This window comes from Pelobates fuscus, chromosome 6, assembly GCF_036172605.1.
Source record: "Pelobates fuscus isolate aPelFus1 chromosome 6, aPelFus1.pri, whole genome shotgun sequence".
NCBI classification, from domain to species: domain Eukaryota; kingdom Metazoa; phylum Chordata; class Amphibia; order Anura; family Pelobatidae; genus Pelobates; species Pelobates fuscus.
Genome location: NC_086322.1, coordinates 51,371,226 through 51,393,967, shown reverse-complemented (window position 1 = coordinate 51,393,967; position 22,742 = coordinate 51,371,226). Strand labels below are relative to the sequence as shown.

Below are 22,742 nucleotides of genomic sequence, written 5' to 3'. Positions count from 1 at the left end.
GGAATTCTAGAAGTTAATTGTATCCCAAATTTGTTATGGTAGTGATATTACTGAATTTAGGACAGTTAGTTGATTTCTCGGAGTAGACTGAGAGTAATCTCTGAATAAATGGAAGGACAAATGGGTTTTTAAAGTGGCTCTGTCACACTAAACGTACCTTTCTCCAGTACATATAAACACTATCATTTTCATTATTCAGTTATGACACTGTTTTTATTTCGTTTTTTTCCCACATTAATTTTTCATTATATATATTTTTTCTTCTTCACAATGCTCTTACAAACAGATTAATTAAATACAATTTAGTTCATTTAGCACTAGCACTATTTCATTTGTCTCCCACATTAAAATGAGTGTACGACCCACCGATATTGGGGTACTATGAAGTAGTGGCCATATGGTGTAACTGAATCCCCATATTTGTTTGCCGATATTGGTGACTTTAAGTAGCCTTTTAAAATGTCAAACTGTATATTTGTGTGTGGCTTGTTTTGAGATTCAGTAATGAGGTGCATAACTACAGCCTGATTTAAAATTCTTAGCGAAAATAAACTTTACAGGTGATTTTAGAGTTTGTCTGTGACTTTTATAGTAAACTTGCTTGAATTGTGCTCACCGTGTGAGTGTAGAGCAGTTGCTATGCTACACTTGCTGGGCTTACTTGCAAGGCACAATGAGTTATCTGGCAAACAAAGACCATAGAAGCATAGTGTAGGAAAGCAATATTGAAGATGTGTCTTTGAGTTGTATGCCATGGCATATTTACCTGGTACAGTTGTATAAAGAATAAATACTCTGATCCTTGTATCCTACAGGTTTGATCTATAAGCGTAAAAATTGGAGCTCCCTGGTGGTTCCAGGGAGCGATTGTTATGCTACTGGGATAGAAGTTTCACTCTAAAAAGCGCTCTTCTGGGTTGCGGATAAAGTGAGGGTCGCAGTTCCAGAGCAGGTTTAGGCTGGTCCCGTTGATAGCGTCTGGATACTCTGGCTCGGTTAGAGAACGGGGCATGGAGGTAGGAGCTTAGTGGATCATAGTCTTTTATGAGTGAGTTAATCACAACACTGTTAAGTATAATTCCCCCCAAAAAACACAAAAAATATATGCACAGTGCAGCACCATCTTATAATGGAGTGCAATCAATACAATATTTTAACAATCTGTGCTGTTTGCTGCAGGCTGTAAACTGGCTGCTACTGTCCTATATAAACTATTACAGGGAATCTGTCATTTCTCTGGAATCAACACTATTGCATAAAACATTGGAAATCACCCATAACTTGCGTGTTTATACATTTATAACAAATTTATGTTAAAGGTTAAGGAAATGATACCATAACCATTTCATAGTTCGCTATGATGACTGCCAGGTGCAAAGGGCTGACCTTCTACAAATGACTGACAGGGAGCTAAGATAAAGGCGCCAAACTGCAATGTAAAGAGGTGTTCATTTCTGTATTTAATTTTATTTTTCACACCTCACAAATATATATTTGTTAAATAAAGGGATAAATAAACATATGAAATAGAAATAAAAAAAAAAAATGGATTCAAGTTCCCCTTTAGCCCAGGTAAGAGTAAGGGCATTCTCGAGAGCTATAAGAGTGTTAGTTTTTCTTTTTCAGATTTGTCAAACCCTAAATAATAATTTTCTATACATGACGAATAGGAAATATGTAATATTCTACACACTTATTTCTTGAAGAACGTCCCTTAACCAGTCACTGCCCTATCTGATCTTTAATTCTTACTGAAAGATAACATTTTCAAAACTTGGCTCTTGATTATACGAATGTAGCTAAATATCTACCATTTTTATTTTTGATTTATTTATTTAGTTTCAAAGAAAATCCTTGCCAGAGAACAGACACATGCTGCGACTTTCTTTTGAGTTCTCGCTGTTATTTGAGAAATATAGATTTTTGCCGAGTAATTTAAGCTATATTGCAGTGCAGCTCACTTCGTGCATAGTATACATCTTAATGTTTTGACATTTTGTCATGTGGCAGAGTGGAATAAATATTCCTGTTTTTCACCCAGTGCACCTCTGTGTCTTTGGAGTCGTCCTGCTGGCATTTTAAATCGGTGCTTGTTTTTGGATATGTCCTTGATTTTACTATGTTCAAAAATCCAATTTCATTTGCCCTGTGTTCAAGGCTTTGAAGGGAAAACATTTAAGTTACTTGTGTTTTCTGACAAATTTAAGCCATAGGACATTCTAGTCCAATAACTATCCCTACGCTTTAAGGGTTACTCCAAGCACCAAGACCAATTCACTGATCTGAAGAGGTCATGGTGCCTGAAGTCTGTACGTGCAGCATTTCTGTGTAATTCTGAACAAATTTTTACCCTTCTGCTGCCAGAGGTGTAAACCCACCGTCAGCTGTGTCACTGGGGCATCATTTTTTAATATTCTTTTAAAGGGATAACATCTTGGTATGCGTACACTAAAGAGATGCTACAAACACCATAAGCAGTACAGCTTAGTGTAGTAGTTATGGTGCAAGACGTCTATGTGCTCGTTCAGAGTTCTAGAAGCAGTTTAACAAACCTGGGGTTCTCCTGACAACCAACGTTTGTCTCTTCAAACCTAGTTTGGACAATTCCTCACATGGCTGTATTTCAAAGCCAGTTATTTTTGGCATTTTGACGGTCAGCATGCTGTTTGCGGAATAAACTGCCTAACCTTGGAAGAGGCCATGTTAATGAACCCGAATTCCCACAATGCTCAGCTAATCACAACAGATGTAATCATTAGTGTCCTAAGTGCTTATGTGTGTTGGGTATGAAAAGTCAATCCATCCTGCTTTAATATTCAGCTTGCTAGTCTGCTGCAAATGCTAATTTTAGTCAAACCTTTATGTTAAATTTACCCAGGCATTTATTAATATTTTTTGTATTCGATGCTGGCAAAGCATGACTTGTTGCTGTGTTGGATCCAAAGCACAGAAAAAACATTGAAGTCATGTAAGGCCCTGAACGGGATTAGAGTTCTGTCCATTTATTCAATCTGTCCAGTGCTGTGGAATTCGAAAGGTATCATTAAAGGATTAGAATAATTAGCAGGGTTTAGCATTTCCACTTTCCCACCAGCCATTGGCAAGTGAAAATTCAACCATAGCAAGCAGAAATTCACCCCAGGTGTGCGCCATTGACCCTCCAGGCTTGCAGGGCAATTAACATTTAGGCCTGGCTAGTAGTAACCCTGGGCCTGAAGCATGTGGATTGTATGCAAAATCTTTTTGTGTATACTGACTACTAGAGTAGGACATGACATTTTTAATATCTGGGAATGGACAGGGTAGTAGCATGTGCAGCTAATTGGAAAATAGATAAACTTACTTGTGATCTCTCCCCCTTATAGAAGTCATCTTGTCTAAAGGAGAGGATATACAGGCTGTAGGTGTTAGTATTTGAAATACTTCCTGTATGAGTTGGGTTAGGGCAGATGGTTGACTGGCAGATTTCTACATTCTCTACAGAACTATTAACTAATGGTGTACTCCCCTAGTTACTAAGCTGCTGCCCCTAAAACTAATAACATGCTATTGCAACTCTCTGGTAAGGATGGATGAGATGTGTATGAGAACAAGTCCTAAATGGGTAAAGAAAAAAAGGCAAAAATGGTTCTAATGTCTTTGTAATCTTTCCTGCAAAAACAAGATTTGAATTTTCCCAAATACTTTTAAATGAACTTGCTGAAGTGTCCCTGCAATTTTATTTTTAGAAAAGTACCAAAGATAATCAACATTTTTAAAAATTCCATCCTTACACCTTGATCACATCGATCACATTGATCTTACCTGCCAAGCAGACGGCTTGGAGGATATCCTGTCTTACTTGCTTTGAACGGTACTTAATAGCAGAAGTGAGTGCTTCTCATAGACAAGTTTTGGTTTCATTGATTCTCTAGGTCTAGGAGATGCATTATTGGCAGACTCAATGGCTGTCAATAAGAGAATGTGATTGGACCAAGGTATGCGTAATGATGACTGCACAGGAGGTGGATCTGAGCTGCAGTGAGTAGACTCTGCCAGTGCTATCATAAAGGCCAGTATAATTAACTTCAACTCTTCCAATAATGAAATGATGGTGGTGGTGGTGGGGTGATCTCTAATAACAAAGAGGAACCCTACAATTTAAAGAATACATACATACGTTTTGTTTGTTAATACTCTTAGTCATGCTAACAATATGAGATGAATGTGGAGCGGTTTGTGTGTTTTTGTATTTATTTATTTTTGTTTAAACTTAGTAATAAGTTCCACATAATGAAATTGCTGTTTTCTCCTGAATAAACACTTTTTTTTTTACTTCTTTATAAATCTCCCTTGGATCCTGCAGTGTATTTCTCATTTGTACAAGGCCAGACGGCCTGCGCCTTTCTATTCGCGACATGCAATCATTTCATTACAGACAGCTGCCTAGCGCTGTTTGAAATTTAAGTGCTGCACGTAGAGTGACAATTTACACGTGTAATTCTACACACGTAAGCATTTGTTTTCTGATGGAAAAAAATCTTCTGTAGAAAATTTCATAAGAATTGGATTTCTTTTGTTTATTTCATCAAAACCCACATGGCGATGTCGCCGGAGTAGGAGGCTAGGCAAGCGCAAAAGGATAACGGCGCTGGAACGAGTGAAGTGTGAAAAGGGTTTTTAACGCTTTATTCATGGGGGGTGAGGGGTGCGGACATAATATAATAGAGAAAGGGACTCTATATTGATTATAACACGGTTTTACCGTTTTGTAATTCCTAACACAATAGTATTCGTTTAATGAGAGATCCTAATCCTAATAACCATAATTAATTATACAAAGTACTGCCCACATACCGATCTGTTAGTGAGTCCTCGGTCTGATTTTCCAGATGTGTTCATTCTATGCTGTGTAAGCTCAGACGACAGGGATTCAGCATTGTGCTGTAGCTTGAGGGGTGCCTGGCAGGCTGAACTTTGAGTGGTGGCCTAAATTCTAGTTCACTATTCTATGGCTTGTAAGCATGGCATCTTACTAATGTAGAATCTCAGCTGGAAAACTTGCCCAGATGCAAACATCCCCCTCCCCCTTATTGTTAATAGTGGGCCATCACGTCCCTTGATTTTCACATATCCCTATGTGTCAGATGAAAAAGTGACTGTTCCCCTTTAAATTATTAAACTGCCAAAAGTAAGCAGAAGCACGCTCGTCAGACGACATTTATCCCTTTTTTATTGATCTAACAGCCTCTATCCTTTGGGAATAGTGGTGGGGGGGTGGGGGGAGGGGTAGACTTTACACCCTGGCCAACAATAGGTGAGGAGAATTTAGCTAATCCACAAATCAAATGGGTCATTTACTATGTAGGCAGATGTTTGATTTCCTATAACGAATATGTTTTTAATGGGTTCCCAAGGCTGGAATTGTACCATTATGTGCGTTCCTTAACGAACCACTAAAATCATCCAAGCCACTTAATCTCAATGAAGTGGCTACGATGCAGTGCAACTGCTCCTCTAGTACATATATTTTTTGTATAAATGGGGAGCTACTGATTGCCTGCGCTCCTACTTGGCCACAGTCCGTGCTTCCTCAAGTTAATTTTCTAAAACCAGGTGTTGACAGGGGCAGCAAGGAACGGCAATAGAGAGCCAACTTTGGGGTTAAATAGTTTGTGAACAATTTAACCCCTGATGGCAAGGAAGCACCAGGAAACCCCTGACGCTATAACAACTTAATTTTGATAAAGTTGTTACTGCGCCAAAAATATTCCTTTTAAAAGACACGTAAAAACACCTAATCTGAACTAATAAACCAGACACAAAATCTACGTGACTTATACATTCAATATAAAATAAGACCAAAAAAGAACCCAAAAATATTTTCTCTAACTTATTTTAATTTAGTTTATTAACCAAATAATTCCACTTTGTAATCGGTGTCATTATGCAGTCACGTGTTGAACGTTGGTAAGTGCTGAGTCAGTGTAATTGTTTTATATCCATTAATTATATAAAGTAGATTTGGGAAGAAAGACATTGGCTTTGAGGCAATTAATGAAAACATAAAAAGTGATTAACCTTCTCCCTGCCATGTAATGGAAATTACTGCAGACAGACTCTGTTTATAAAACGCACTGACCTTTACATTCCAATATTGGCCATTGTTCTTCCAGAATGAAAATGGACTGATCTATATATATACACCCCTCCTCCCCCCCCCCCCTCCCCATTGTATCTACAGTTTTACATGTCTGATAATTTATCTGTCATTATTACTGAGAGTATGTTATCTTGAAAACATAATATGTCTGGATTGATGAGCAGCGAGTGCCACCCTGCAATATATGCTTCATTTACTCACGATACCATACAGTGAAGGGCCCTGCCAAGCACCAGAGCTAGCACGGGACACTGTAACACGATATAGCCTGGATTGGACTAGCATGGGACACTGTAACACTGGTGCACTATAGTCACCAGAACAACTACAGCTTATTCTATATGGTCTGGTGAGTAGAATCACTCCCTTCAGGCTTTTTGCTGTAAACACGGAGAAAATGCTGTGTTTACATTACAGCCTAGGGATACCTCCACTGGCCACTCCTCAGATGGCTACTGGAGGTGTGCTTCCTGGGGCAGTGCTGCACAGTGAGCAACACTGCCATTAACTGCATGGAGACACTGAACTTTTCTCATAGAGATGCATTGATCCAATTAATCTATATGAGGAGATGCTGATTGACCAGTGCTGTGTTTGACTTGTGCTGGGTCTGCCCCATATCTGCCTCCTTGACAATCTCAGCCAATCCTATGATGAAACATTGTGATTTGCTCAGAGAATCACTTCTGATGTCAGCCAAGCAGGCAGATCAGGGGTAGTGGCAGCAGCTGCAGACTTGAATACAAGTGTAAGATTTTACTATATTTAGAGAGGCAAGGGGGGCTTGTTGGTGGTTTTAACACTATAGGGTCAGGAATACATGTTTGTGTTCCTGCCCTATAGTGTTCTTTTAACACAGCCTTTTAGCGTTGTTTAACCCCTTAAGGACACATGACATGTGTGACATGTCATGATTCCCTTTTATTCCAGAAGTTTGGTCCTTAAGGGGTTAAAATATGGATGATACTTGTATTTGGTAAGAATTTGTGCTCATTGTTCATTATAAGTTATGTGTTCTCAAACACCTCATTAATATTAAGCAAAATCCCATAGTAATACATAAAAAGATTAAACGAATACGCTATGTTGAATCCCGCCCTAATTTTTTATTCATTTTTAGCCAACAGATTTAAAGAATGCAGTCAAATAAAGATATCTTTTTAAAATCCCTTAATTTGTTTGGTTTCTTTTACAGTGAGGTCAGCCTAGATCAGGAAAGGACTTGCCCATTCAGGCATACTTACCCTAGCAAATGGTATATGTTATTCAGAACTTGGCAACAATTCCATTCATCACATAAACATCCCTTTGAATTTAGTGAGCAGAACTACTAACTGTGATACCCTGAAACTCACCACTGAATATGTACGCAGCCTTGGCTTAAAGGTAGGATGGCACGTAACCCCCATACAGGCATATGGATAGTTTGAGGAGGAACCATCCATGGCTCCCGTTTCTTGATATCTGGCATTAAAGGGACAGGGTTAAAGATTCTGTGTGTAAGGACATAGGTATGTGGCACCTCCTTGGATCTATGCATTTATTATGTGGCTTGGTGTGTCTATTTAATGTGATTCTAATGAGTCTTTAAAATAGTCCATTATAGATTGCTTCTTTTTAATGTGAGACAGTATTGATTTTTCTTTGTGGCAAAATGCTGACGTTCTCTTTATTATTGAGAGCATGGATCACACTGGTAACGGTCATGTATGTAACAAAGCAGCTACTGTGGTGTCACATGACTGCCGCATTCATTAACAATAATCACATAATCTCTCATGCTACAGGGACAGAAACATTGTAACAGCAGAGAAACTGGCAGGACACCTTTCTTCATTATAATTACTTACAAATTGCACAGATACCTTTTTGAAGAATCAGAACGTTAAATAAAATATGCCTTAAAGTGATACTATAGGCACTCAGACCTCTTCATCTCATTGCAATGGTCTGGGGTTAGTGTCCCTGTCCACTTAACTCCTTCAATGTTTATTATAGCAGTTTCTGAGATAATCCAGAGGGGATTCTGATATCACCTAACAAGAGTTTCATATATGTGCATTAATACAAGTTGCAATGTTAAGAGTTGTGGCTATTTTTTTTTTTTTTTCGAGATTTGCAGGATTAAGCTTAATAGGGACACTACAGTCACTAAAACAACTTTAGCTTACTAAAGCAGTTTTGGTTTATAGATCATGCCCCTCTAATCTCACTGCTCAATTCTCTGGAGTTAAACCACTTTAGTTATATAGCCTTAGTCACACCTCTGTGACACAACCTTCCTAAAAACGTCCTGTAAAGGGTCATCTACTGTTTACACTTCCTTTACTGCAATTTCTGTTGAATTTAGAATGTCGTATCTCTTGCTCTGTTAATAGCTTGCTAGACCCTGCAGGAGCCTTTAAAGTTCAATTTACAGAGCAGGAGATAAAATAAAATTTAAAGTAAGTTACATCTGATTGAAAATGAAACCATTTTGTTTTCATTCAGACTGTGTCAGTCACAGCCAGGGGAGGTGTGGGCAAGGCTACATAAACAGAAATAAAAGTGATTTAACTCCTAAATAGTAGAGAATTGAACAGTGAAACTTCAGGGGCATGATCTACTCACCAAAACTGCTTCATTAAGCTAAAGCTGTTTTTGGTGACTATAGTATCCCTTCAAGGCCAATATACAGAAAATCCATTAGAGTTTAGTTCAACACTGTGTATTTGTAACACTTATTTTCCATTATAGGTTCAGCATCTGTTTGACAGCGACATACTTGAAAACGAGAGAAATCTCAATGTATCTTTCCTGGTAAAATATTTTATAAATAAATAAATATATCCTGGATAACTATACTGTTTTAATTTAGATATTTGATACATTGCAGTTTAAAAAAAAAAACAATACTGTGAGGGGTGTACCGTTCTCCTATAATATAATGCATGTAGGAAAGTGCGTACTAATTAGTGTTACTAGGGATGTTTAAGGTGGTACAGAAAAAATGCTGCCCAGCAGTATGTTGAATCTATATGCTGCCAGCAGAAATCCATTAATCAATCACAGTAAGGATCCAGTTGGAACGGCTGTGACTAATGAATTGATTTTCACTGGCAGATTATCAATTCTACATACTGCCAGTCAGCGTTATTGTGGAAGTTACAGCTGTCAGGGAAAACATAGCATTAGTGGTGACTTCGTATATAAGAAATGAGGGAACTTCAGCTAGTCATTTTCCTTCACTGGATATTTATGGGTGAAGCCTCGCAACTTAATTTATCTTGATGAGTGAAATCACTAATGGTGTGTGCTGTACACATTCAATCTTCTTACACAGAGATTATTGATTATTGGATGTCAGTGGCTAGATATATATACACACACACACACACACACACACACACACACACACAATAAACAATACACAAGATCCAGCGCACTCTCCTATCTACTAAACAGCAACTTCAATGTTGACAGATTTTATTAGTTTTTAAATGTATTTTTAAAAACACCTAATCTAGGCAAAAAAAATAATGGGGATTTAGTTACATTATATGATCATACATTGCATAAGCCTGCCACAACGTCAATGTACCCCATCTTTGGCAGGTCCTACTAATATATATATATATATATAGAGAGAGAGAGAGAGAGATAATCATGTTTATTGTCAAAATTAGGATTAAATAAAATAGGTCCAATGCGTTTCTTCCACCTAGAGGACATCCTCTGGGACCATGAATAAATAATAAAGATACAATGAACAATTAAAAATTAAAGCTGAATTCCCCCCTTGGGTTGGCTTTTATAGGGGGAGCTACTGTTGATAGCTTGCCAGGTGTTCCCTCTGTTCTAAGATGGTATCCTATTCTCCAATGTCCTCCTCCATAATCCAGGCATGCCTTGAGTTTTTACCCAGTTTTGGTGCAAAGTAGGGCAAAGGAGGTTCTAGCTCCCCGACTACATAGTGGGAACCACCCTAAAGGGTTCCTAAAATCAATTTCTAGCTGAAAATCTGGAAGTTTTGACAATAAACCTGATTTTCAATGGGGGTTCAATAACTTTGATTACAACTGTATATATACCATAACTATACCCTTTCTTATGAGATATGGAAATGAATGGGGGCGCTGTAAATGTGTTATAAGATACCTACAGCTTTATGCTCATTAATGACACACTTGGAGATTGGAAGTGGGGAAAACGATAAGGTAGAAACACATTTTCCCTGTATGATATACCTACTTGACTGGAACACTCCAAACTGCATAACCACTACACAGTGAGCGAAGTTGGGCTTAGTTTAGAAAGAAAGCTTCTGGCTCTCACAGAGCAGACCTTCCGTAAAAAGTCAAATGTTTGGCAAACCGTTTGACTGCTTACATTGTTGGGGAGGGCACTAGGACACCACTCACCATAACCCCTACAGCCTGATGTAGTGTTTATTGTGCCAGGAGTGTAACTTTAATATAGGATGATTTATAAGGAGAAAAAAAAAATCTGGACTGTGGATTTTATCCCCTTCAACTACCAGTACTTGTACTGAGAAAGACTGAAGGCTCCTGGAAATAGTACTGCTAACAACTTACAATGGGTATTGCCCATAAGATAAAGAAGTTTGCTGGCTGCTAAAAGCAGTCTAAATGGCTTCTAAACAGACTTCCTAAATTTATTTGGAGTTGTTTAATACATAGATTGAATGTTGAATTATAGACCTCTCCTGAAGAATACTGTTCTTGTTTTATAAGAGGGACTAAGAATGTCCTTATCATTGGCCTTTACGGGCTGAGCCCGTCGGCATACAATAAATAATGGTGCTTGGAGAAAAAGCATGCCAAGCCAGTAATGAATGGGCGATAAAAGAATGGCACATCAGTCTCAAACTTAGAATAATGGCAGAATACATGCGTTATTATTATTGCCATTTATATAGCGCCAACAGATTCCGTAGCGCTTTACAAAATTATGAGAGGGGGGATTTAACTATAAATAGGACAATTACAAATAAACTTACGGGAACAATAGGTTGAAAAGGACCCTGCTCCTGCAGGTTCTCTTCGGCTTGTTGAATATGATTCTTCTGTTCTAATCTGTGGGTAACCCAGTTTAGGGTGACAACGCAGGTTAATACCTGCTGGATTAACCTCTTTCAGTTTCTACCAGGTGAGGATAAATGCTCTGTATTTCATTTTGGTAGCTGTGTTTTCCTTGCCTCATTAGTATCTATGTTTGCAAAGGGGCCAAATGTAGGGTCGGTTTACTTTCTGACTATTTACACACATTTCTGTTTTTGCTTTATCTATATTTTGCAGTTACAAACACATTCCACATCGTCCAAAGAGATTGAACATTCCCGTTCAGACATAAACATTTTCAGAACAATCTGGGCAGTGTTTACATGATTTGAATATAACACCAGGACTGTGTACACTTGACTCTACTAACTGGGTCACCATCCATTAATACAGTTCACGTAATGAATGGCAGCCGTTAATTGCATGGGGAGTGGAAACAGATCATTAAGTTTACTTCATTGTGTTTGTTCTTCTGTTTTCATTGTGCATTAATTAGAAAGATGGACGCTTTTTAAAGCCATGTATTAATTGCGGCTGTGCAGGGTAGACCGAGCACACTCTACCCATTTCTGAGAAATTGATAAGTGCTTGGCATGAATCTGTTACCTTTTAATTCCTTAAGCTTTGTGCGTTATAACTACAGCAAATTAATAGGCATTGGAATTTCGGGAGAGTGTGTACCTTTTTACTGGCAGATAATGCATGATCTTAATCCGTTTTTAGTTAAAAAATAACATGTCCCCCAATGTATCCGTCTATATATGACAATATCTGACATCCCGAATTAAAAAATATTTTTTTTGTTTTTTGGAAAATACCCTTTTATTCTGTTTTGTGGTGTGTTTTTTTTAACACGGGTAATAAACCATTATTTTTAACTTTCTAAGGGATTACTTTTTAAACCAAATTATTCATGGCATATAAGTTATTTAAATTCCTAGTACTTTTAAATAAGAAATGCTGTCATATTAAACATATTTTTTTTTTCATAGAGGGGTTGTGTAAGTCGACCAAGTCTGTAGCATGTTTGGATGCTAGTTGGGCTGTACCAGGGTCCCTTTAGGTGTTGTTGCGCTGCAGTCTAGGTGTTTTGTGCTTGGTGTTTTAGGCTAGGTCTTGAATGGGTTGTAGTCGTGTAGTGTGCTCTTGGGAGTTTGGGTGGTTTGTGCTGCCTGTCTGGGCCAGTGTGTTGCCGTTTTTAGGCTGATAGCTCTATGTTTTTGGTGGGGCGGTTGGAGTGGGCTCCTTTGCTGGATGTGCCCCTGTATCCCTGGGGCTATGGGGGGGGGGGGGTGGGGGGGGATGACACTTAACCACCTCTGCACTGCAGGTGGTGTAGCGTGAGTGTGCTGCCTCAACGGCCTTTGGTCTGTGGGGTGCGTTCAGTACAGTATATTATGTGGTTATAGTTTCAACGGGTGGGAGCAAACAGGGTAATGCTTAGCAAGATAAAAACACATAGTTATAACAACATTAACTGGTATCATATTGTGTGTGTGGTCCGTGCTAGCAGGCTCAGGTCGGTGCACTAGTCTTCTCTCCTGATGATGAGCTTGCTGCATAGCATGCGGGTTGTGATGAAAGGTTAGACTTTATCGCAGAGTTCAAAGTATGCTGGGTGAGTCCTAGTGCTGTGGGCAGCGCTGGTCCGTCTTGTGGGCCTGTGGCCTTGTAGAGCAGTACATCTTTTGTAACCCAGAGCGTCTCTGGTGTAGCCCAACAGGGTGAAACGCGTTAAGTAGTGTTAAGTATTGTTATTGCTACTGTTATTGCCAATACTGCTTTTACTCTATATATAATACAGTACCTATAGTTTTAAAGAGATATTCTCTTTTTTATTATTTTATATATATATATATTTTTTTTTTTTTTTTTTTTCTCCGGTCATCTACATTCCTGGTGTATCCTGCATATCCTGGGTGTGGATCATACCACCAACGCTCTCCATATCAGAGCAAGTCATGCTCTGGATATTGTAAGTATGATACCATCTTTTTATTTATGCTTTTGCATACTACACCATATATACTGGAGGATAAGAACTGCAGATCCATATATATCCACAGACAGGGATTGTACCGTCCAGGCGATTATCAGCAGAGCTCTCCGTAGCTCAATTAATTGTGAGTGCGCACTTTACACACTTTACTTAACATTAAATATTGCTTCTACATATTGCACTATTTGTGTATATTCTTTCTGTTTTTTTTCAAGATACTTTGGAGTCACAGATGTCATCAGATATATAAGTATATATACCTCTGTTTGCACTATCAGCACTGTATATTCACTTTATAGGGCGCGGTTTATCACTCTGTCTACCTATAAGACAAAATAGTCCCTGCTTTGTTTAATATTTTTGTTTATTATTGTACTGGCATGTCAGAAGCAGTATTGCTGGCTTATGGGGGTTGCCCTGCCCACGTGCACATATGTGCTAATGTTTTTTATTGGGGTATCACCGTGTCTCATTACTTGCCCTTTGTATACATTACCAGAGTATATCAACTAAATAACTACCCCAGCAAGGCTGCCAGGGTGCATGGTGGGATGTTTTGGAGGTGCAGACAGGTTAGGGTATTCTCATACTGGTATTGGAGTGAAGTCAGTGGTGGTGTTTTAGTATAAGTTGAGACTGTTTAGAACATTATACGCTTGTGTGAAAGGTAAATGTGAGGATATTTTAAATACTAAAAAGGATATCTTTTGGGTTTTTTAGCACAGTATGTGCAACAGTAAAGTAATCCATGTGATTTTGTTCTTTTCCGTTTTATTTCTACCTTGATTTAAAAAAAAAAGCCAAAATACTTGGCAACTCTGACCTGCATGGGAAAAAATTCCCAATTTATTTTCCCTAGAAACAGAACAGATGAAGCGTCCCAGGTATTAGTCTCCCTTCTCCTTCTGTATCTATTGTAGGGTTTATTTTTATCAGTTACTTACAAGAGTCTCTTAAGGACTTGCCCCCTTGTGCAACATTTTTCATTTGGTTTCATTGGAGCCTTTTGTCACACTGCAGTGGAGTATGCTGAAATCGTTGCTCAAAACCAGTGAATATAAATAACCGTTCTGCCTGTGGGTTATAGCTTTTATCGTCTGACAGAAGAATAGAGAATTCTGTATAGGCATCACTCGTCAGGGCCGCGATCAGGAATCCATCAGGGATTTTAGACCAGGCAGTGATCAGGAAAGTTTAACCCTCTTTGTACTGTTGACGTCAGGTATCTGAGAAATCAACACAGATATGAATTAAATATCACTAAGCAACATGTGATGCCTCTACAGACTACACTGCATTATACTACAGACTGAAGGATATCACACATGTATACGTATCATACACAATACCACAAACTAACTACTCATGAACATATACATTATAACAGCCCACATACGCGCAAGTACAATGTTACAGCACTCCTAAATAACACAAGCACAGTACGCCACCATACACACCTCAATTTAAATACAAAATAGGACTGGCACGCCAAGAGACTTCAAGACCTTCTATTGGCACAGTACTACTAAAAGATTGCCTACTCCTTGTATTTACTAAATTAGACAGGCACTTTTGCCTATACATCTGCTTTGTTATCTTAACTCACTGACTGACAGAGATTGGCTGCTTTCTTTTGAACCACTTATCTTGCACCATGTAAAACGGTTAGTTTTACCCTAATTGTGTTTAATTTTAAATCCTGTATTATCTATTATATTGGTGTGCTCTGTACGCCTTTGTGTGTTACTGATTTGTTCTTGCCTGCATTTTTTTAATAAAAATGTTAACACTGGGGGGAAAAATGGTTGATCTTACCCATATAATGTAGTTTGGATACTATAAGCTTCACACTGCTAGATATCTGATCCTGCTTTGTTTTAATGTTAATTATATATAAATCAGGGCTAATATTTCCAGAAACAATTAACATCTAAATCCCTTAGCCCTGTCAACAGTGGCCTAGCATAATAATCTTGCATTAAAATGCAAAACGCTTTTATTTCTGACTGCCCCTTTTTTCATCTCTGTCTCTGTACAGAATTTGTCTCTTGAAATATTCAGCAATGAATTCAGTGCATAAATTATCAGTGATAATGTGTAGAGTAATTGTGTCCTATAGGGCCCTAGGTGCCCTTCTGGGTATGCACATATGTCAATTTCTGAATGATTTATAATAGTCAACAATGGGGTCTTTTAGAAGGCTTGGAGGTGATGCAATGTGAATGGAACTAATTGGATTGTTGTTGAGGTTTGTCTGCACTGCTTACTACAGATCATATTCTTGTAGCTACCAATAAACTTATCCAGCATAACAAATGAAAATATGTTGGCAATTTATTCCAATGTATTTTGTCTTTCCTAGATAAACCCTACTACTGCCTTAAAGGCTATCAAGAAATAATTAAATATCCGTCTAATTAAAGGACACACCGTACTGCAGTGAAATTATCTAGCTTAAATCTTTGTATGGTTCTCACACTGTGAGAGAACCCATGTATTCAACAGATGGAGGCAATTGGAGTTAATAGGTGTGATATCGCATATCCTTGCAGTCTCCATCAGTATGACCTGCACATCACGGGGAATATTCACAGAATATGGATGGCTAAGTGATGCAGGTTTTCCTATGATTGCATTGACACCCGCGTCTCATGTCATCCATTAGCCACTTGTAATTACTTTCAGAGACGCCATACTAACTTATCATAGTCTGGCAATCCAGTTGGCCCCAGGTGCTGCCACCTCTGTGGAAATATTCCAGTTGGCCAGTCCAGACGTGGAGAGCACAAAGCAACAGACTAGTGGGCTAGCCAAGACCGTGTACAAGCCCTGCCTGCTGCCTAACTGTTGTCTTCTGACCGCAGGCATCCCCAATAACCTTCAGCAGAAGGCTGCAGCAGGTTACAAACCCTGTATGGGGTGGGGGGCATTGCTCCCCTGGCAAGCCCTCTGATTCGTGTTAGCCATATTCTGTCATAATCTTTTTTTATATGTTTTACTTGAGCTTTGTACACTGCTGTCCTTGAGCTGGTGTTGGATGACTGTAAAGAAGCATTGTGAAAGTTGTAAATTGAAGATTTGAAGTGGTAAATAAATTCTCATGTTTGCGGTTTTCTTTTTTGCTGTGCATGATAAAGTGAGCACTCTGCTCTAAGCGATAAGGCGAACTCTACTTGTGAGTGACATAACATTGTGTGTTCATTATTGAGGCAACAACATGACAGATGGCGATTCAAAGGTTCGGGACAAAATGAAGAGTCTAGAAGGTTTAATTAGGGACAGAAGGATGACGTGACCAGGTACCTCTTAGGGGTGATGGCTAGGGACAGAACAGACTTTGGTGACAGTTTGACAGGAGTGAGAAGAATTGAATGGATGGGGAGAGAGCAAAGGAAACAACATTTAGTGAGTGAGTTGAGAGAGGGCAAGATGAGATGGAAGAAGTAAAAAGGCTTGGGGCAGATTGTAGGAGGTAGATTTAGAGAACAGATGCAAAATATGTTATGTTACCAAGAGGCTACAGCCATAAACTAAACACTTTATACGTTTAAGCTGTATATATGCTTGCAATTCTACTGCATTTTATGTTCCACATTGCCATCTAGAATATTTATTTTGAAATTAAAGATGGTACCTCTAAGCATACTGCAGACATACTAGCTGATGTAAGCAAATATACAGAGCAGCGCATGTTTAGTTTGTACAACAGTCTTCAATAAAATGACTATCATGCGGCTGTTAATTAGTTTATACTTGGCAGTGTGGATGAAATCTCGCATCAAATTTATGTCCCTCTAAGGGTGATTAAAATGTGAGGATTACACAGCAATATTTAGAGTTTTACAGCTGGCTTGTAAACTACAATTTGCAAAACTGCGTACACAGTTTATCCTGCATCCACTTTTCAAGAATAATTTTGCCAGCGATCGTGGTATAACATGGGACCTTCTCCAAGATCACGCTCTGCGTAGCTTTTTTGTTGTTGTTGTCAGTGAAAGTGTTTTATAAATTGCTCAATCAATAGGATGTTCTGTATGTGAAATATATTTAGCACATAGTGAAAAAAGAATAAAAAATTGTCCACAAAACTCAGGGGTGTTCACCCCTTAATGTGACTAAGCCAAGAAAATGATATATATGGAACAATGACTACTAAAACTTAACTTTTATTTCATATTAAATAAATAAATGTGGAAGTGTAATATTGACTTTGTCATTTTGAAGTCAAATCAAAATCACTTCCTATAGTCTTGCTGGATAATTCCTAATTTCATGACATTAATTAAAACTGTGTATATATCCAAGTATATATATATATCTATATCTCTAAAGATAACAGAATTCCATTTCAGTGATAGCCTCTGATAATCCGGAGGTAACCTCTGAAGACTATCATGTATAGTTTGAGAAATGCTTTCCTATGGACTGATTGAATGCGCGCGCGGCTCTTGCCACTCATGCGCATTCGACGGATGACATCGGAAGAGGGAGGAGAGTCCCTAGCGCCAGGTAAGTGATTAACCCCTTGAGCCCGGCGGGAGGGGGACCCTGAGGGTGGGGGGGACCCAAAGACTCTAGTGCCAGGAAAACAAGTTTGTTTTCCTGGCACTATAGTGGTCGTTTAATATGTTGGTGATTAATTCGTAAAATATAAATAGTATTGACCCAGAAATGACATATATGAGAAGCAGACTTTGTCCTCAAACACTTTATTGCTGGCGTCTATAACTGATCTTACGGTAATCTTCTCAAGGTAGTTATCATTTAAGTAGCTGGTCTCCGTTGTTAACAGATTCTGTACATTTCCATTCATGACAAACCTTGAATCGCCTGAATACCAAAGGTGACAATTTATATAGCTTGTTTAAATCTGAGGCCTCCTAAATCACAAACGAGCTTGATGTGTACGGCAGGCTTTCATTGCATTCCTCAGGGGCAGAGTAGTGGACGAGTCCGTTTTACTGCGTGGAAATATTTCTATTGCAGCTATGTTTCTGGTAGAACGAACAAATAAATAAAATATGTGCTAAAAATAGCACACCGTGCAGACAATTTTTGGGACAGCACTGAAAAAGAAAGCACCGGATGCATTATCACAGTTACTTATAACATCAACAGTGAATCACAAGATATAGGAGTAAAGGACTTATTGAAATAGATTATATTGGTCAGTGTTGAAATGCATCATATTGATTTATTCATTCTTTTAAATGGCTAGCTGTAATATTTTTTTTTTTTTTAATCATTCATTTCTTTATTAAGCAGACAATCATACGCATTAGAGCAATATAATGTACATGAGCTTGTCCGATAGGTAGCTACATCACTGATTAATGAGTTAAAGACTGACTGCCTATATACAATAGATCCAAAGCAAAACATACTTTTTCCTAGTTTATTGCAAAATTGGAAGCGCTTCAGACTGGGTTTTTTGCCTTCTTTTGGATCAACAGCAAAAAACATATGTGAGGAAGGCTGAACTTGATGGACGCAAGTCTCTTTTCAGCTATGTAACTACAGCCTATTTGAGAACAGCAATACTATGGATGTAGATGCATGTTGCACGAGTTACAAAAAAAGAACAATCACAGATCAAATTTGGCAAAGGCCAAACAATGGAGTTCAATAGACAGGCCCCTGAGGGCGTGGATCCACCGCTCACTGTCCCCAAGCTGGTTAGTGCTTCACCACTAAGAGATTAGCAACTTGAAGGCCAACAGCCACCTGCACCTCTGCTGATAACAACATGTGCCTCCATATATGCCTTTCCCATTGCTGGACACTCATATGAGACAGAGAACGCATAGCCTCACAGCTACCGGTCTGCTGGAGACCTCAACATCCTGGACACAGCTCTCGAAGTCCCTCTCAAAATCCAGTGGTAGAGGCTCCAGAAATCCAACAGGGAAGCAGCAGGGAAAATGCAGCAGCAAATCATTGGCCTCAAGGGCCACAGATGAGTTGTTGGGTTAGTCCTTTGACCAAGTGAGCAGCAATTCCTAGTCTCCAGGTGGATAGCAGGAAAGCAAGAGAAGTGTGGAAAAGGGGAGGGAGGGGGGAGAGGGAGCAAGGCCACAACAAAAGCCTCAAATGGCCCTCAATGCCGCTATAGACTCTGTCAGTTGTTCCCAACCCAATCCTCAAGTACCCCCTAACAGTCCAGGATTTAGGGATTACCCTGTTGTTTTTAAGGTGTTTTTAGAAAAAGAAAAAAAAAACACTTTAGACACAACCGGGTAATCCCTAAATCCTGGACTAGTAGGGGGTACTTGAGGATTGGGTTGGGAAGCCCTGCTCTAGGTGGTAGTTTCATCTATCTGACAGGGTATTTCACTTAGGTTAGACAGAAGACATCCAGCTGATGCATTAAAACCCGCTCTAAGTCAGACTCGAAGGAGGAAGTAGGCCAGAGATGCTGTCAGCATCGTTCTTGTGAGGTTTTCATGAAACAGAATTAATTTATGAAATTGCATATCTAATCATAAAGTAATCAATATGTAAATATACCTTAATGTTGATGTCTTGATTATGTTAGTGTTTGTGCTTTTGCAGTTCATCCAACCGGACTTTCTCAAACAGTCTTCACGTGCATCCCAGACATTCAGCAGCAGTCAGCACGTGACAATTTCTCACAATCACACTATGTTGTTGTTACTTACAAAATGTGTTACAGGCTTATAGTAATTGTTGCGTCTAATGATTGATGTTTCACTGCCTTTTGCTGTGGCTGTCTGCGACCAGATTACCCTACTTGCATTCATCTTTGTTTATTTGTTAATCGAATTGCAATTTGACTTAATTGGAGAATTTTTTCAACTGTTCTATTTTGGTTGGTATTCATTCCTCTGTGATCTGGTATATGGTCACTTAATCCCATCTATGTTAAACGGTAATGATTAAAGAGTTTGATACACAAATTGTTGTTTTTTTTGTTTTGTTTTTTCTGTTTCTTTCTTTTTTTTCTCTTCAATCTCACCAAACTATTTTCCATTGAAAATCTAAATGTAAAATGCAATAATCCTATAACCAGTTATGCCAAAAAAAAACCATATAATGGAAATGACTTGGTGTCTCTGACTTTTTGTTTTTTTCTCTCTTTATTTTAGAGGTCAGACCCGCAGCTTCTTGCCCAGTTTTACTATGCAGACGAAGAACTTAACCAGGTGGCGGCAGAGCTGGACAGTTTGGATGGGAGGAAAGATCCTCAGAGGTGTACTCTCCTAGTCAACCAGTTTCGATCATGTCAGGTAAATACCATTGACCAATATTTCATTCTTGGAATTATCAATGTAACAAAACTAAGATTGCCCATTTAGGATTGTCAGCGATACCTGCACCCAGAATGTGTCTGTGTGTGTGTATATACAGGCACATGCACTTGCTTATAGCACATGTGCAAATACAGTGTTGTTTTATCCTCATGCTTACATATTCTGCCCAAATATTATAAATATTGCTTCCACATATTTGCCCTTCATTTTTTTTGCTTGTCCCTGCTTAATTCTACCCCCAACCACAGCCCTCTTCCGTTTTCAACTCTTTTCCTCTCTAATCCTCAGACCTTTTTCACACCTCTTCCTCTCTGCATTTCCATTCATGACCCCACATCCACTCTGTTCCATCTTCTCCAGCCTACTTCATCTCTGCCTTCCATTCCTAACCCCACATCCACTATGTTCCACCTTCTTCAGCCTACTTCCTCTCTGCCCTTCCATTCATGACCCCACATCCACTCTGTTCCACCTTCTTCGGCCTACTTCCTCTTTGCCCTTCCATTCATGACCCCACATCCACTTTGTTCCACCTTCTTCGGCCTACTTCCTCTTTGCCCTTCCATTCATGACCCCACATCCACTTTGTTCCACCTTCTTCAGCATACTTCCTCTCTGCCCTTCCATTCATAACCCCACATCCACTCTGTTCCATCTCCTTCAGCCTACTTCCTCTCTGCCCTTCCATCATTCACTTCTTTTTTTCTCTGCCGCTCCCTACATCACCTATCTTACTCTCTGCACCTGCTTACTTCATCAATTTTCCCCTCTTTCTATTCCATCATCCTCTTTTCTTCCCTTCCCTTCTGTCGCCCTTCCATCTTCTCATTTCCCCTTTCCTACTTCTTATTCGTCCTTTCTTTTAGCCATCATCTTCCAGCTGTACTTACCTTCTGTGTTTTCCCCATTTCCTCTTCATTATCTCCATCATCAAATGATATTTATTTTGCGGAGTGCCCAAACCCTTCCCAGAAATAATTGTTTATAAATGCAAATGTTTGCATTTTAATTCTAAGCTATAGGCTTTGACATTACAGCAGCAGAGTAAACCTGTAAACAATTTATAAAAATACTATTCTTTGTCATTCTATTTTTACAGATCAGTTTAGCGCGCTTTTTTGGTAACTATTTGTCTATATTCTGTGTATACTTCTGTGCTGCCATACTGTATGTTTTATATCCTATAGCGCTGACTCACTGTTGGTCTCTTTTCTGTAAACAATTTATGTCTTCTTTAAAAATACCAAAGTACTCACCTCCCTTCCTTGCACGTGTTGCACAATGAGCGCCTGGGGCCAGCATACATTCAAGATGAAGTCCCAGTGTGAGCACGTTTGCATGTGACCGCCCTGCTCTGTGGAGCCCCTCTGGGAATGCCGTCATGGCAACCCATAAATAAAAAACAAATCTACACGTGGGGCTAATAGCACATTCACCAATACAATATAGAACATTAAATGAAACCATATACTTTAACATTTGGCTAGTGCAGCTGTAATTCACCCTCGGCATGCTGTAATCACAAGTAAACCGAAATCACAGAGACGGATCGGTTTCATTTCACTGGATCCACTATTGAAGGCATCATGGTTACTAAACACATTGCAAATATGCCCTATGGAGCAAACAGACAATACTCTTCCCAATCTTTAATGTAGGTATAAATGGTTTGTATGTTTTTTTTTTTTAATGTAGGTACAAATTGTTTGTATGTTCATAAGCTCTGTCCCGATCAAAGTTTGATGTGCAAACTCAAACGTAGATTTAACATTTTTTGAGCAAATTAGTTATATTTTAAGAAAATTGGATGATGTCCTGGGAGTGTTATCCTGATATTGATTACTACATTTTTACAGCACATGGCATGTAATAGGTTAATAATAGGAGTGCAGGATTTTTAGTATACATCTATCTCAGGACACAGCTACGTATCTAGTACACAGTTGGTGGGCTAGAAGCTCCTTCGCCATTCGTTTCAACAAAACTGGATACAATCTCAAGATTCCAGGTCGGTAATGATAATAATTTTGCTGTAGAATAATTTCCATAGAATAAAATAAAATTGAGATGATATAAAATAGATCCAATGTGTTTTGCAATGTGTTTTTTCCCACCTATTGGACTTACTCGGGACCACAAATCAATAAAAACAGTAAATATACAATGACCTTCAGTCCCCTTTTATAGGACTAATCATTGTTCATTCATAGCTTGCCAGGCTCCTCTGGGTGTCCTATTATCCAATCATAATCCAGGCACGCCTTGAGATT

General features: G+C 38.8%; 1 protein-coding gene across 2 annotated transcripts in view; it reads left to right on the top strand.

Moving 5' to 3' along the window:
- The window catches only part of ZFYVE28 (zinc finger FYVE-type containing 28), a 216,646-nt gene that overhangs the window by 79,817 nt on the left and 114,087 nt on the right, over positions 1-22,742 (top strand). For both annotated transcript variants that reach the window (XM_063457689.1, XM_063457688.1), the window contains exon 2: positions 20,308-20,448. In XM_063457689.1, the coding sequence (XP_063313759.1) occupies positions 20,308-20,448 (141 nt within the window). The remainder of the gene's footprint in view (positions 1-20,307; positions 20,449-22,742) is intronic.